The following is a 15,754-nucleotide window of genomic DNA, read 5'->3' as shown; positions in this document are numbered from 1 at the left end:
GAAGGTTTTAGTAATGAAGAACTACATCCTTCACTACATCAGATCAAGAGAAAGGGGACATAATGAGGGCAGAAGAAAATGATAATTAACACATTTTTATGAAATTTAAACCATGTGTGTTACTTTTAAAGTAAGGAAAATTTCCAGTTCAATTCATTTGAATTCAGTTTTATTTAAAGTGTCTTATCATAACAAGGTTATCTCAAGACACTTTACAGTTGAAGTCAGACTATAGCGAAGAAAGGAAAAACAGATCCTGCAATTCAACAATAAGCAGTAAGCAAAACACTGCAGTGAGCTATGGCGAGGGAAAACTTCCTTTTAGATGGCAGAAACCTTGAGCGTAACCAGACTCATTGTCGATGGCCTCCTGCTTTTAACCGGCTGGGAGGAAGGATGGATAAAGAGACGAGGGAGGGAGGGTACAGTGAGAGAAAAGAGGAGAGTATAGGAGATTCCATGGAGTTGCTGGAGAGAACTCGGGATCTGATAACGTGGTGGAAATCCTGGATCAGCAGCAGCTCTGGAGGTGGAGCCCTGGGGCCCTGGGAGATAAATAAAAAAGTGTGGGTTTAAACTGCACAGGTGATGAATGTAATGCAGAAAAGAAGGATATACAGAGCTTGGTGTCTAAAACTCCTCCAACATTCTCAGCCTATAGCAGCTAAGATAAACAGTAAGGCTTTATGGAAAAGTAAGGTTTTAAGATTGTTTTTAAACATAGAGAGGGTGTCTGCCCTCCGGACTGAAGCCGGTAGTTGGTGTCACAGCCGAGGGGCTTGAAAACTGAAAGCCCTGGCTCCAAATCTACATTTAGAGATTTGTGGTATAACTAATAGATCTGAGTTTGAGGATCGTAAGGTCCTAGAGGGTTGATAAGTTTGTATTAGATGTTGAATGTATGTTGGTGCTAGACCATGTAAGGCTTTATAGGTTAAGAGAAGGATTTTAAATTGTATTCTAAATTCTACAGGAAGCCAATGTAAGGAAGACAGCACAGGGGAAATGTGTTCATGCCTCTTAGTCTTAGTAAGGACAAATGCTGCAGATTTCTGAATGAGCTGAAGAGTTCTTCTTAGAACATCCTGACAGAAGAGAGTTACAATAGTCCAGCCTGGAGGTTACAAAAGCATGGATGAGTTTCTCAGCAGCATCTAAAGGAAGGAAGTGCCTGATTTTTGAAATGTTACGCAGGTGGAATAGGCGGCCCGTGAGATTTGTTTTATGTGTGAGTTAAATGATAAATCCTGGTCAAAGCAGACACCCAGATTCTTTACAGTAGTGCTAGCAGCAGGGGCAAGTCCATTTTGGAAAGCTAGATCATTAGTTAACAATTGTCTGAGAAGTTCCGGACCAACTAATAAAACCTCAGTTTTTTCCAAGTTCAGTAGGAAGAAGTTTTTGGTCATCCAGGACTTGATATCTGTAATACAGGACTGTAGTTGTGTTAGCTAGTTCTTTTCATCTGGCTTCATTGACAAGTTGGGCGTCATCAGTATAACAGTGAACATTTATAGAGTGTCTTCTGATCAAGTCCCTTAGGGGAGCATATAGATTGTGAATAGGATTGGATCAAGAACAGAACCTTGTGCAGAACCTTGTGGGACACCATAGCTGACCTTAGTGTGTGTCGATGAGAGGTTTTTGACATGTACATACTGCTTTCTATCTGACAGGTTGGATTTAAACCAGTTTAGAGCAGTTCTAAGTATGCCTATATGGTTTTCTAGCCTCTGTAGAAGGATTTGGTGGTCAACAGTGTCAAATGCAGCACTGAGATCTAGAAGAACAAGAACTGAAACACAGCCCTGATCAGAGGCCATTAGCAGGTCGTTGCTAACTTTTTCCAGGGCGGTCTCTGTGCTGTGGTGTTCAATTCAGTGTCACTTCAAATTGATCATTGTCATGGAGATAACCACACAAGCTGACTCGTCACAACTTTTGCAGAATCTTTGAAATGAAGACAAGATTAGAGATAGCCCTATAGTTAGTGAGAACTTCTGGATCAAGAGGGGGCTTTTTGAGCAGAGGTTTAATTACTGCAACTTTAAAAAATCTGAGGCACATAGCCTGATGTCTTTGACAAGTTAATAATGTAAATAAAGTGCTAAGTAAGGGGAACACTTCTTTAAGTAGCCAAGTGGGAAAAGGATCGAGAAGACATGTTGTGGACTTTGAAGAGGAAACAATCAGGGACAGTTGTCGACGACTAACTTGTAAAAAGGAGTCAAAATATATATCAGTATTAGTGTCTGTGTCCGGTGAAGCTGCACCTATTGTATTAGCAGGTCTTGAATCTTTCCTCTGATAGTTACAAATTTTTTTGTTTATTAAAAAAGTTCATGAAGTCACTGCTACTGAGATGAGGAGGGATGGACTGCTCAATGGACTGTTGGCTCTCTGTCAGCCTGGCTACAGTGCTGAATTAGAACTTGGGGTTATTCTTATTTACTTCTATAAGTGATGAGTAATAGCTGACTCTGGCTGTCCGAAGAGCTGCCTTGTATATTTTTAACTTATCTTGCCAGACCTGGGAGAATTCATCTTTTTTGGATGAACGCCATTTCTTCTCTAGTCGTTTTAATTTACGTGTTTCCTGAGTATACCAGGGAGCAAGGTTCTACTTCTGTTAACAGTCTTTAGAGTAAGTGGTGCAAGGAAGTCAAGCGTGTTATGTAGCGAGTCTGTGAAACTGTCCACAATGTTATCAATGTCAAGGTGACTATGGGTAGAGTTTCCTGACACACTGAGACTAGACATTTTACTGAGCACTGATGGGATTGATTCCTTTAATTTGGTTATGGCACTTTCAGACAGACATCTTTTGAGAGTGCTCCTGCTCTGTAGACTTGGGTCATTTAAGATAAAATCAAAAGTTATTAATTGATGGTCAGAAAAAACTGAAATCTGAGGACAAACATAAAAATAACATTTTTAATTTCAAGTCCGTATGCTTGGACAAGATCTAATGTGTGTTTAAAGGAGTGAGTCGGTTCATGTACATACTGAGAGAAACCAAATGACTCCAGGGTAGAGTTAAATGTGTTAGCTAAGCTATCATGGACCATATCCACATGGATGTTAAAGTCACCAACAATAACCGCTGTATCTGATTCAAGCACCAGGCTGGTCAGGAACTCAGGGAACTCAGACAAGAATTCAGAATATGGTCCAGGAGGACGATAGAGTCAAACAAAGAGAAGTGACTTACCTGATCTTAAGGTTGTATAAATATGCCAAGTTTAATACTTTCCAAAGAGATGAAATCATATTGTGGTAGTAGTAAAGGTTGACAGACATGATGGCTGCGACTCCACCTTCTCGACTGTCGAGGGGGCATTAAAGTAAATGTGTCGGGTGGTGTTGATTCATTTAAAGAAAGGTAATCATTGATTGACATCCAGGTTTCGGTTAAGCAGAATAAGTCAATGGTTTTATATGATATGAGTTCATTAATGAGTGCAGCTTTTGAGGACAGGGATCAGATATTCAACAACCCACACTTAATTTTCCTTTCCTGTACAAAAATAGTGGACGTATGCAGAATTAAAGCAATTCAATCAAGTTTATTGCCCAGTATTTTCTTTTTACTGGACTTTTAAGAAATGTCACTTAAATAAATATGCTACAAATCACAAGCACTAAACTGCTGGGCATTGAGCATTAACCAAACACAAAACATACTGAGGAAAAAGATCACCAAAACAAAGACAAAATATAACAAAAGCTTTGATCACTACGGAGGGTAAACAAAATTGCAATAAACTACACTGGCAACAACAATCACTCCAAAGAGGAAGAAGACAAAACCCATAAACAAATAAAAACCTCTATGAATGTTAAGAAACAAAAAAGGCTATAACTTCCCTATACAGAAAAAACGAGGAAGGGGAAGTTACTACTGTGTGAAAGCTAGCATTTTTATTTCTCCATCATAGCACCTCATGTATGACTCAACCTTCTTTTGGAACCTCCACTAAAGTGGTTCTTGTTGTTGAGAATCATCAAAGTGCAAACACACTTTGATGCTTCTCATTGGCTCGCATAACCATCCCACTCCTGATACCAGCTTTCACACATGAAGGACACTAGGGTTCCTATATGTTCTCAACATAAACAGTAAATTGGCTGAATAAAATGCATCTTAGAAGATGTATTTTGACCATAAAAACTGCCTGTAAATAAAAACCTTTTGCATCTTCATACCTCAGGTATGTGTTTACATGACAAACGAAGACCGGCTACAACAGACCATAAAATAAAAGTCAATTTAAAAACATAATGGAAATACAGACAGTTCAGTGGGTAAATCATTAGCTCCATGGCAGAGGTAATACATATGTTTGTTCAAGAACAACTTCCTTCAGGTAGACCTGAAAAAAGAAGCACCCAACATCCAATAATCACAGCACATATCGGACTGTAGACTCGCTCAACTTGGTCACAACCATTTCTCAAAATTACTATTTTTTGACCATAGATCATGTGATTACTGGCTGTGACAAAAATGGGATTATTTTGAAGCCAGGACTTGAACTTCCAACCTACCTCCTCAACCACAAGAGGGCGCACTTCTTCAGCTTTCCAGTTTTTTTGTGTGAGTCCATAAAAGAGGAGGAGCCTTTCATATCACCCTGACCCTGAAGTCTAATAAGGACAGTTCCAGTTTCATCTGAGCTCGTCACAACTTCACCAGCTTGATCAATGGATCTTTTAACCATTATTGGAATAGTTTCTGTGTTTTTCACAGGTAAGACGACAAGTTACTTTGGGACCAGGAGACACTAGTAAATACATCAGTGATTGTTTGTGGTCATACTGTAGTTTTAGGATGTCATTAAATGTATATTGTGTAGTAATTCTACACACTGACAGACACATTTTCGTACTATTCAGAGTGTTTTGTCAATATTCCATATATCTTTAGGAAAGAATGTATAGCTTTTCATCTGTCATTTAATTTTCTAAAAAACAGATAATGGTCAAAATAAAACCACAACTAAGAAGCCCAAATGACAATGTCCACACTTTTTTCATTTTATTAATGATATACATATATATATATATATATATATATATATATATATATATATATATATATATATATATATATTATTTTTCTTGCTTGTTTACAGAACAGAAGTCTGATTATAGATTTATAATTTGTAAAAAATAAAATCCTCTGAATGCACTGGTATAACCTAATGTTTCCTTTTTTATTATTATGATTTGATTTGATTTTGCCAAATCAAAACTTTGATTAAGTGTCTTCATTTGTAGCATTTGTTGTCACTCATTTTAATTTTCACGATGATAATTCATATATCACACAACTGAAGAGGAGCTCATGACTGTAACCTTCTCCTACATTAAAAAAACAAACAAAAAACTCTTGACCCTTTACTTGATTTTACGATCAGTTTGTTATTTAACTGTGACTTTGTGAAAATTAAAAAATAAACCAGATCTTCACTTCTTTTGTTTCCTCCAGGTTCGTCTGAAGCAACTGGTGTGTTACCAGATGACATACACGCAGCAGTAGGAGGAACAGTGATGTTCAACACTTCACTGACACAGACAGAAACACCAAATACTATCACATGGTCTAAAGGGAATGAGATTATTATAATAACCTCAACACCTGAAGCCAACAAAACAAACCCTCAGTATGCAGACAGGATCACACTTTTCAGGTCGACTGGATCTCTGGAGCTGAGAAATGTTGCTGACAATGACAGTGGAACTTACAGAGTTAATATATTGTTACCTGGTGCAAACACCAAAATTGGGTCTACAAGTCTAGGAGTTCATGGTGAGCATCATCTTCACTGACATCAATGTGTAACATCATGATCATGTTGGTGTCTTGTTCTTCCAGATCCCATAACTGGTGCTAAACTGACCATCAGCTCTGAAGACTTGCTGGAGTTCAACAGTTCTGTCACATTGTCCTGCTCAGTCTCCTCTGGGTCCTCGCTCTCCTTCCTCTGGCGGAACATCAGCTCAGACATCTCTGACAGTGATAAAGTTCAGATCAGTGACGCAGGAGCCAATCTCACCATCCTGAATGTGACCCGCTATGACCAGGGACCCTTCACATGCACCGTCTTCAATCCAGTGAGCCAGGACGTCAGTGGTCCACAGACTCTCTCCATCAGCTGTGAGAAGATTTTTATGTTTCCTCATGTGATAGTTAAAAAAAAGTGAACATAAGAACTTCTTTCTCCTCATATCCAGATGGACCTGATTATGTGGATCTACAGATCTCACCATCAGAGGAATACTTTGATAAGGGGTCCAACATCAGGGTGAACTGCTCATCTGACTCCAGACCTCCTGCACGCCTTCAGTGGTTTTTGAACGACACCATGCTGCCCTACACTGGACCAGAACTTCTATTGAGTTCTGTAACTGAGGAGCAGAGTGGACATTACAGCTGCCAGGCCTTCAACAGCAAAACTCTGAGATACAAAACATCTCGCACAGCAGCTGTGACTGTGTTGGGTAAGTTTCTTTAACTTTTTTAAAAATCTTTTTTTATTTGACATTTCTTTAATAGTTAAGTCACACAAACACAACAGGGAGGAACTCAAAATGAGTTTCTTTAGTCCGCCTGCTGCCAAAGTTTCCTTCGTTGAATCTTTCTTTACACACAGAAATCAGCAAAGCACACACATAAAACACATGCACAAACATACTAATACACACAGTGAGAGTCTTATTCACTTTTCAATTTACTTTAATCTTCGACCTTTTCCATTAAGTTCAATTCATGAAATAATATGTTTAAGTGCATCTGCTTGTTGTCTGTTCATAGCTTACTTACAGCTGACCAACCATGACTGAATGAATAAGCTTGGTTTAATGATTGACCAGCATTCTAGTGCAAGAGTAAATAAAAGAAAACAATCAATGATGCACATTAGTTATCATTAACCAAGAAAAGGAGAGACTCAGTATGGCAGTTAGAAGGTACATCGGAGCCATAACACATGTGTTTAATAGTTAATAATGTGACATAGTCAAAAACTCTCAGTAGATCGGTAAGTAACAATACTGCATACATTAATGAACAATACAGCATAATCGAAAACTGCTGTTGTTTTTTTTAAGTTACTTAAAGATTTCAGTTGCACTTATATTCTATCTGCAGACCACATTCACAGTTTGGTTTTTCTTTCGGTCACACTTTCAACAGCTAATTTTCTACAGATTAATATTATCATTTTGCAGTATAATAATATAACTAAAGGAATACATACGGTTGAAACACAAAATATGATTGTAAAAAGGTAGGATAGTAAGCAAAATGATAAAACCTTTGGCTGATTATGATTCACAGAAATTGAGGAAATTGTCTGTGAGTAACATTAAATCTTCCACAAGAGAAAAATCCAGGAAGTGCTACATTAAAACATGAAGTCATAAATGCATAGACCAAAGTCCTTCCTAAATAGATCATAAGAGGATAACATTGATAGGGTCAACTTATTTATCAGTGGTGGATAAGTTACATCTTACGTCAGTAAAATTAAAAAAAGGAAAACTTACAGGTGACATCAATTCTAAATGTATCTATAACCAAGGTTACATTGTGGAATATCTACCTAACATATGTTCATAATCAGAAACTATTATGTTTGATAAAATAAACCGTACATTCTAGAGCACACTTTTAACCCTTGTTATTATCTCATGGTCAGGGTGGCCTGAAGGCCTGAAAACAAATGTGTAATTCCATAAATACATATGCAGCGGTGGGGGTCTATCACCTTGACACAAAAGACACCACATTTTGTTTTCTGGCCTTCGTGTCATCCTGAACCTGGGATAACACAAGGGTTCTTCTTCTTTTCCTTTGGGCTGCTCCCTGCAAGGGTCGCCACAGCGAATCAACCTCCTTCACCTCACCCTTTTCTCTGTATCGTCCTCTCTCACGCCAACCAACTTCATGTCCTCTTTCACTACATCCATACACCTTCTCTCTGGTCTTCCTCTAGACCTCCTGCCTTCCAACCCCAGCTTCCTTTACCAATATACTCACTATCCCTCCTCTGTAGATGACCAAACCATCTCCTTCTGGCCTCTCTGACCTTATCTCCAAAACATCTAACATGTGCTGTTCTTCTGATTGACTCATTCCTGATTCTTTCCATCTTCTTCACTCCCAAAGAGAACCTCAACATCTTCATCTCTGCTACCTCCAGCTCTGCTTCCTGCTTTATCCTCAGTGCCTCTGAGTCTAGACTCTAGACCATCTCACCACTGTCTTGTATATCTTTCCTTTCATTCTGGCTGATACTCTTTTATCACACATTACCCCTGACACCTTTCTCCACCTATTTCACCCCAGCTTGAACACATGCCTTCACCTATTTTCCACAATCTCCACTGAACTGTTGACACTAAATACTTAAAATCCTCCACCTTCTTTATCTCCACTCCCTGTAGCCTCATGCTTCCACTTGGGTTGCTCTCATTCACACATAAAATATTCACATACATGTCCTGCACCAATCTAACATACATGTCCTGCACCAGTCTAACATACATGTCCTGCACCAGTCTAACATACATGTCCTGCACCAGCCTAACATACATGTCCTGCACCAGTCTAACATACATGTCCTGCACCAGTCTAACATACATGTCCTGCACCAGTCTAACATACATGTCCTGCACCAGTCTAACATACATGTCCTGCACCAATCTAACATACATGTCCTGCACCAGTCTAACATACATGTCCTGCACCAGTCTAACATACATGTCCTGCACCAGCCTAACATACATGTCCTGCACCAGTCTAACATACATGTCCTGCACCAGTCTAACATACATGTCCTGCACCAGCCTAACATACATGTCCTGCACCAGTCTAACATACATGTCCTGCACCAGTCTAACATACATGTCCTGCACCAGCCCAACATACATGTCCTGCACCAGTCTAACATACATGTCCTGCACCAGTCTAACATACATGTCCTGCACCAGTCTAACATACATGTCCTGCACCAGCCTAACATACATGTCCTGCACCAGTCTAACATACATGTCCTGCACCAGTCTAACATACATGTCCTGCACCAGCCTAACATACATGTCCTGCACCAGTCTAACATACATGTCCTGCACCAGTCTAACATACATGTCCTGCACCAGTCAAACATACATGTCCTGCACCAGTCAAACCTACATGTCCTGCACCAGTTAAACATACATGTCCTGCACCAGTCTAACATACATGTCCTGCACCAGTCTAACATACATGTACTGCAACAGTCTAAAATACTTCTCTGCTACTCCAGACTTCCTCATACAGTACCATAGTTCCTCTCTCTGCAGCCTGTCATAGGCTTTTTCGAGATCTACGAAGGCACAATGCAGCTCCATCTGACCTTCTCTGTATTTCTCTACTAACATTCCTAAAGCAAATACTGCATCTCTAGTACTCTTTCTAGGCATGAAACCATACTGTTGCTCACAAATGCTGACTTCTGCTCTCAATCTAGTTTCTACTACACTTCATTGTATGGCTCATCGACTTTATTCCTCTATAGTTACTACAGGTTTTGACATCACAATATTTGTTCTTATTGCCATTTAATTCTCTAAGAATCGATCAAGGTCTGTTCACTAAGAAATTGACACTTTGAAAACAGTGAAAACATTGATCAGATTTTCTCTTTTTATTTCCAACCCTCGACACAAAAAACAACTAGCGATTTACTAGCTGGTTTGTTGTTACTACTTTGTGTCGGGGTCAACAATATCCCTGTGTAAAGGAAGTGTGTACTGTACAACTTTTATATCAGAATCAAAACATATATTCAGAGTCATGTTCTATATGTTAACTGTTGAAATGCACTTAAAGGCAAATCCTTAATCATGAAAAGAACATGACAAGAAATGACAACATAGCCTTCTTTACACCTCCTCCCTCCGGAGGTTGTGTGTCACCTGACATTCAAAATATGGACAAATAGTTGCTGACTCAGCAAATAAAACGTTGTACCTGAATAATATTTCTTTCCTTGGACAGAGAAAATAACAGCAGCTTCTATCGATGCATCAACAAAGCTGCCGATCGAAGGGAAGAGGATGAACCTGAGCTGTGACTCTGCTGGCTCCGTCTACTCCAGGTCGTGGATGAAGGACAGCAGCGCTCTGACTCCAGACGACAACATGATGCTTGACCATGACAACAGAACACTTTCTTTCACTTCAGTGAGGACGACGGATGACGGAGTGTATTCATGTACACAGAGTAACCCCATCCAGAGCAGCCGGGTGGACTACACGATGGTGGTTAACTGTAGGTAACACTCTGACACTCTTGTTTCATTGCTTTCTACGACAAGACATGATGTCACTTCCTGTCCTGCAGTTGGACCAGAGCAGGTGACAATCACAGGACCAGCTGAGGTGGACGTCCAAGAGTCCGTCACACTGACCTGCACTGCTGCGTCCACTCCAGCTTCCAGCTTCACTTGGACAGTGAACGGAACAGTCAAAGAATATTCCTCTGTCTTCACTATAAACGAAGCTAAACGCTCAGACAGTGGCAGCTACGTCTGTGAAGCACGAAATAATGTCACTGAGAAGACACTGAAGGCCACACATCAGCTGTCTGTCACAGGTATGGAAGTCTGCAGGGTTGAACTGTTCCATGTGTGGCACCATAACTTATAAAAAACAATAGTCGACTGACTCAATAATGTTCCAGTTAAACAGCTGTAAATTAAAGTCGACTTCCCCAAAAATCATGCAACCCGTGTTCTTCTTTCACAGAGATAAGTCCTTGTTCTTCTGGCTGCATTGCTGCAATCGTGGTCGTGAGTCTTGTCGTCGTCATCGCAGCTGTTGTGGGAGGATTTTATCTCTGCAAGAGAAGGCAAGTTTAACGTTTAAGTGCAAAGTCATTCTGATTCTGATCTTGAGTTCACAAGGTAACAAACGACTCAAACTAGATGTAGAACATTTTCTGGCTCGTCTTCCTTTTTTTCTCCATCTGTCTCCAGTGAGCGCTCTCTTTTCTTCAAAGTCCAAAAAAATGTCTATATTAGACATTTAATTAATCATTTTCAATATTTTCAACACTAATAGACTCATGGATTCATTCCTCTTGCGATTAGGCTGTATAATTCTGAGTTTGGGGGCACAAGTAGAGTGAAAGTATGATGTTATTCTATGTTAATCTTTGCATTCATTTTTTTGTATCCTTTTCTTTGTTTTATTTCATTTGATTTATGTTCTTTATATTTGCACTATGTACTTGTTCTTGCTTTTATGAAACTATTGTCACCTGTGAGCTGGAAACCCAATTTATCGAAGGTGATCTCCAGCGATTAATAATGTATCTATCATTTATACAGTGGAATTCTGTTCTATTCTTACATTATGAATTGTTATTTAATTAAATATATTTCTTTCCTCAACAGAAAACGTCAGAATAAACCTAGCAGCAGAGGAGGTAAGTAAAGTTCTAAAATCAATTATTTTAACATATTTTCAGCCTGTATTTATGTGTTTTTTTCTGTGTGTCTCTAGGAATTGAAGGGGAAAACAATCAAGCTTTTGCCGAAAGTCAAGTAAGATTTTTTCACACATTAATATTCTCTAGACATAGTTATAGTCAACAGACTTTTTCTCTGTTTGACTTTAAAATTTGAAATCATTAATTTGGAGACTCTTCATTGGACCTTTGAGGGTTAAGATTAAGGTTCTGCTGTCTCTGTTCAGGTTGGTAAACTAACTGGGAAAAAATGTTTATTGATACTGAACTTGTTTTTGTATCTTTCCAACCATCCATTTGCTACCAGTTAATCTATAATCAAATTCTAGTGCTCAGATACAGAGTCGCAATAGATAATACAACGATGGGCCTTGGACCACCCAAGATACCTACTAATAACTAACCAATATACTTCAACATAAATTTCATCCTCACTAGACGAAGGACGGATGTTTCAACATTTCAGCCTTAATTTTAAGAACACTCTGTATCCAGTTCTGATCTTTTGGTTTATTTTCTGATGCCAGTGTCTACACTTTAATAGTTAACCTTGGTTATTCTGCCCCGATCGTTTTCCTCAAGAAGCAGACGATAAGTAAATGCATTGATATTTACCAAGTACTTCATCCCAGCTTTGTCATTCCTCTCCTCAGTCCCAGGACCTGAACTATGCAGAGTTGAGTTTTTACCAGAAAGCAAATGGTGAGTCGGTCCAATTTGGATTATCGGATAATTCAACAGAATACGCCGAGGTCAGAGTAAACAAGACCCCCCCGACCTACGACGCTCACGTTAAGAGAACGAAGAATCGAGCGCCACTGCCTGGTTCTGCTCACGCCTCTAGTTGATTGGACTGTTGATACGACCTCCTGCTGGATTTCTTCATTCTTTTTTTTCCAGTTTTTTTAATTTAAATGATGTTCTCCTGAAATTCTGGGTTGTTTTTTTGTCTGTCTTTTGACATATGACAGACAGAAAACATAGAATTCATGACAAGCACACTCCAAAAGATATAATCCTTTCAGGATAATGTTAGAATAAAATAAAACATCATCCCAACTTGATTCTAATGTGGAGACTTTTTCTAAAATCTAAATGATTGCTACACTTTTAGAATTCAGATCTTCAGCCAATATTCCTTCATGGAGACTTCATGAGCACTTAAATCAGCTGAACATTTAGAAAAAAATGTTGATGAATTTCCTTCTTCATACGTGAATTACTGATGATGTACTCCTCAGCAACTCTTTTTAAATATGGACATCAGGGAAAAGATCATAGCCATACAAAAGAGTGAACAACTATACACATCACTGCCTTTAGATAGATAGATACAACTTGATTGATCCCTCCTGATCTGGATCTGGAGTCTGGATACCCTCCTATTATCTCAGGGTCAAGGTGACCTGAGCCCTGAAACCAGTGTGTTTGTGGTATCCCTTCTGTCGTCTCTGTGAACAATGTCCCTGGATAAAAAAGCAAGTAAATACATATACAGTGGTGTCAAGGTGGTTTACCTTAACCCAGAGACAACAGAAGGGATAACACAAACACATTTGTTTTCAGGGCTCGGGTCACCTTGACCCAGAGATGACACAAGGGTTAAACAAAATTGAAATATATTCCAACTCAAGTGAACTTTCAGCCCTTCACTTTTTAAGCACTATTAATGAAACAATGTTCCACTTTGAAAACCTGCATTTGGCTAACTGCTAACGCTAAAAGTGTATGAACTTAGCAGCTAAACAGGTGAAGTTTTCTTCTTTTTTTTTAAATGTTTTTATCGTTATACAAAGAGCAAAACAAGTGAAACTTGACTTGAATTTCCCTTTTACATTGACATTACTTCTCAAACACAAACCCGCACTAGTCAAGTTCTGCTCACCTTCAATAGGAACTCACTTGGACTTTGAACTGAGGTTAATATTTAATTTTTTGTTGTCAATGCTGCAAGTGTTTAACGCTGTAACTTCTGCTTTTGTCACTCATGTGCGGAAAGACTTTGTAATGTATTTTGTATGATTATATATTAATAGTTTTTATACATGATGGATAAATCACAGGCCTAGTTTTTCTTAGTTCTTATACTTTGGTCAGTTGGGTTTTTGTCCATGTTTGTGATCAATGTGTTGTAATAAAAACACATTTTATGAGTCAGCGTATCAGTCAAAATATTTTAAATTATTTTACAGCATTGTTTGCTGTACCGACACTCATAAAGTCATGAGACTTGTGTCATATTTATGAAACTATCTGAATATATTTGACCGGGAACAAGAATGAAACAAACCAAATGTCACATTCATTGAGCGACATGTATTTTTTTTGTGTGTACTTTTGTAATAGTCAAACTGGGGCAGTTGTCGAAGGAAATTATACGTTTCTTGTCATTGTCTGTTATGTTAAAATGATTAAAAATATATCTGTTTCAGACGAGTCAGACTTCTTTTATTTCGTGTGGCCGTGAGTCTTTTACTCAACACGCTGAAGATAAAGTGAAAACAAATAATGTAACAAAATGTATTATTTAAAAAGCATCTCTTAAATGTATTACAGCTGTCGTTTAACTCTTATCAGCATTTACCAGCATTACAAATACACTCCTATCATTATCCTGCGTGTTTTCATGACTGAGGAGTGAATGTATATTTTTATATTTTGATTAATAAATTCACATAAATAGTCATGAAATTTGTCTTTCAGTCATAAACTGCGTATTTGATTTGTGACCCTCGTCTAGAAATTCGCTTTAGAAATAACCTTTACTTACTTAAATATTTTAAACTTTTAAAAATACCCTCCTGGTCATGTACTCAAAGTCACCTGACCTCAACGAGAGGAAGTTGATGCTGGTCCAATACTGCTCCCTGGTGGTGAAAGTACGTGTTTGAATAGTTGGTAATAAAGTACATTGAGGAGATTTGATCTCAAATTCATAATCTTTCACATTTTTGAGACTGACAGTGAGATACTGTATTCCAGAATGTTAGTATGGTTTGGTTTGGATTCGAGCTATTGTTTCATTTTAAAACACCAATGCATTATATTAAGGATCTTCATGTTTTACAGTGTTTGATCGTTTAAAAAAAAAAGACGCCAGGATGCCAGGTCAATATTTTTTTGTATATATACTGTATGTAAAAGAAATAATGTTATTGATAAGCATTTGTAAAAATACCACAATAAAAAAAAACTTGAAGTTTTAATATTTTTTTTCCTGATAAATGAGCTTCCTTGAATCATGTTGCTACTTTTCAAATCTGAATATTCAAATCTGTTTGACTAATGAATTAAAAAGGCATTTTAATAACAGAACCTCCGCCAAGTGGCTCATTAGTTATTTATACATGTATATACATATACACGGTGTTCCAAATGATTACGCAAATTATATTTTTCTCAGATTTTTCTATAAAGTCAATGCACGACAGTCAGTATAATTTTCAAGTCATCAACTGTCACTTAAGGAACTAGAATGTTTTTTTTTAAGAATAAAAAACTTAAAATGCACTGTTCCAAATTATTACGCATGTCAGAGTTTTATAGCATTTTATAACTGAAAATGCATTTTTTTTTTATTTTATTTTCAGCATTAGGAGGTCATAGTTACAGAAATAAAAAGCTATTTCAATCAAAAGCATCTTAACAGGTCAAGTTACATTTGAACATAGGACTCATTATTTGATAGAAGCTTCACAATTCTTGCATCCATTGACCTTGTGAGTTTTTGGACAGTTTCTGCTTGAGTTTCTTTGCAGAATAGCCTCCCAGAGCTGCTGTTTGGATGTGAACTGCCTTCCAGCCTCATAGATCTTTTGCTTGAGGTTCTCAATAGGGTTGAGGTCAGGGGAGGAGCAGCCAATGATGCAAAGCTATTCCTTGCAGCATGAAGATGACTTTGTTACGTAAAGCACAGTTCTTTCTTTTGTACCATGGAAGAAAGTGGTCAGGCAGAAACTCCACATACTTTACAGAGGTCATTTCCACACCTTCAGGGACCTTAAAGGGGCCAACCAGACTCCGCCATCTCCTTGCTGACATTGTCCTTGTTGGGACATGGAGGCCGTCCACCAACCATCCACTACTCCATCCATCTGGACCATGCAGTGTTGCACGGCACTCATCAGTGAACAAAACAGTTTGAAAATTAGTCTTCATGTATTTCTGGGGCCCCTGCAGCCGTTTCTGCTTGTGAGCATTGTTTATGGGTGGCCGAATAGAAGGTTTACGCACAAC

The 15,754-nt window shown here is 38.3% G+C and overlaps 1 protein-coding gene across 1 annotated transcript; it reads left to right on the top strand.

The window, feature by feature from the left end:
- The first annotated feature begins 4,665 nt into the window (after nt 1-4,665).
- Nucleotides 4,666-13,949, top strand: LOC148067661 (cell adhesion molecule CEACAM1-like). Its single transcript, XM_087806297.1, has 10 exons — nt 4,666-4,750; nt 5,492-5,812; nt 5,879-6,160; nt 6,238-6,504; nt 10,046-10,318; nt 10,391-10,642; nt 10,795-10,897; nt 11,445-11,476; nt 11,554-11,594; nt 12,172-13,949. Exons 1-10 carry the CDS (start codon nt 4,705-4,707, stop codon nt 12,364-12,366), a joined length of 1,812 nt encoding a protein of 603 aa, XP_087662423.1. The 5' UTR covers nt 4,666-4,704; the 3' UTR covers nt 12,367-13,949.
- The last annotated feature ends 1,805 nt before the right edge of the window (nt 13,950-15,754 follow it).

This window comes from Callionymus lyra, chromosome 13 (genome assembly GCF_982586985.1).
Source record: "Callionymus lyra chromosome 13, fCalLyr1.hap1.1, whole genome shotgun sequence".
In the NCBI taxonomy this organism is placed as follows: Eukaryota; Metazoa; Chordata; class Actinopteri; order Syngnathiformes; family Callionymidae; genus Callionymus; species Callionymus lyra.
Note: the sequence above shows the minus strand (reverse complement) of the source record. Positions and strands in the feature narration are given on the sequence as shown.

Excerpts from the sequence above, each read along its gene's own strand:
- LOC148067661 (XM_087806297.1), top strand. The coding sequence starts at position 4,705 with ATGGATCTTTTAACCATTATTGGAATAGTTTCTGTGTTTTTCACAG. Across the intron at positions 6,505-10,045 it reads AGCAGCTGTGACTGTGTTGG|AGAAAATAACAGCAGCTTCT; the intron begins GTAAGTTTCTTT and ends TTCCTTGGACAG. Across the intron at positions 11,595-12,171 it reads AAGCTTTTGCCGAAAGTCAA|TCCCAGGACCTGAACTATGC; the intron begins GTAAGATTTTTT and ends TCCTCTCCTCAG.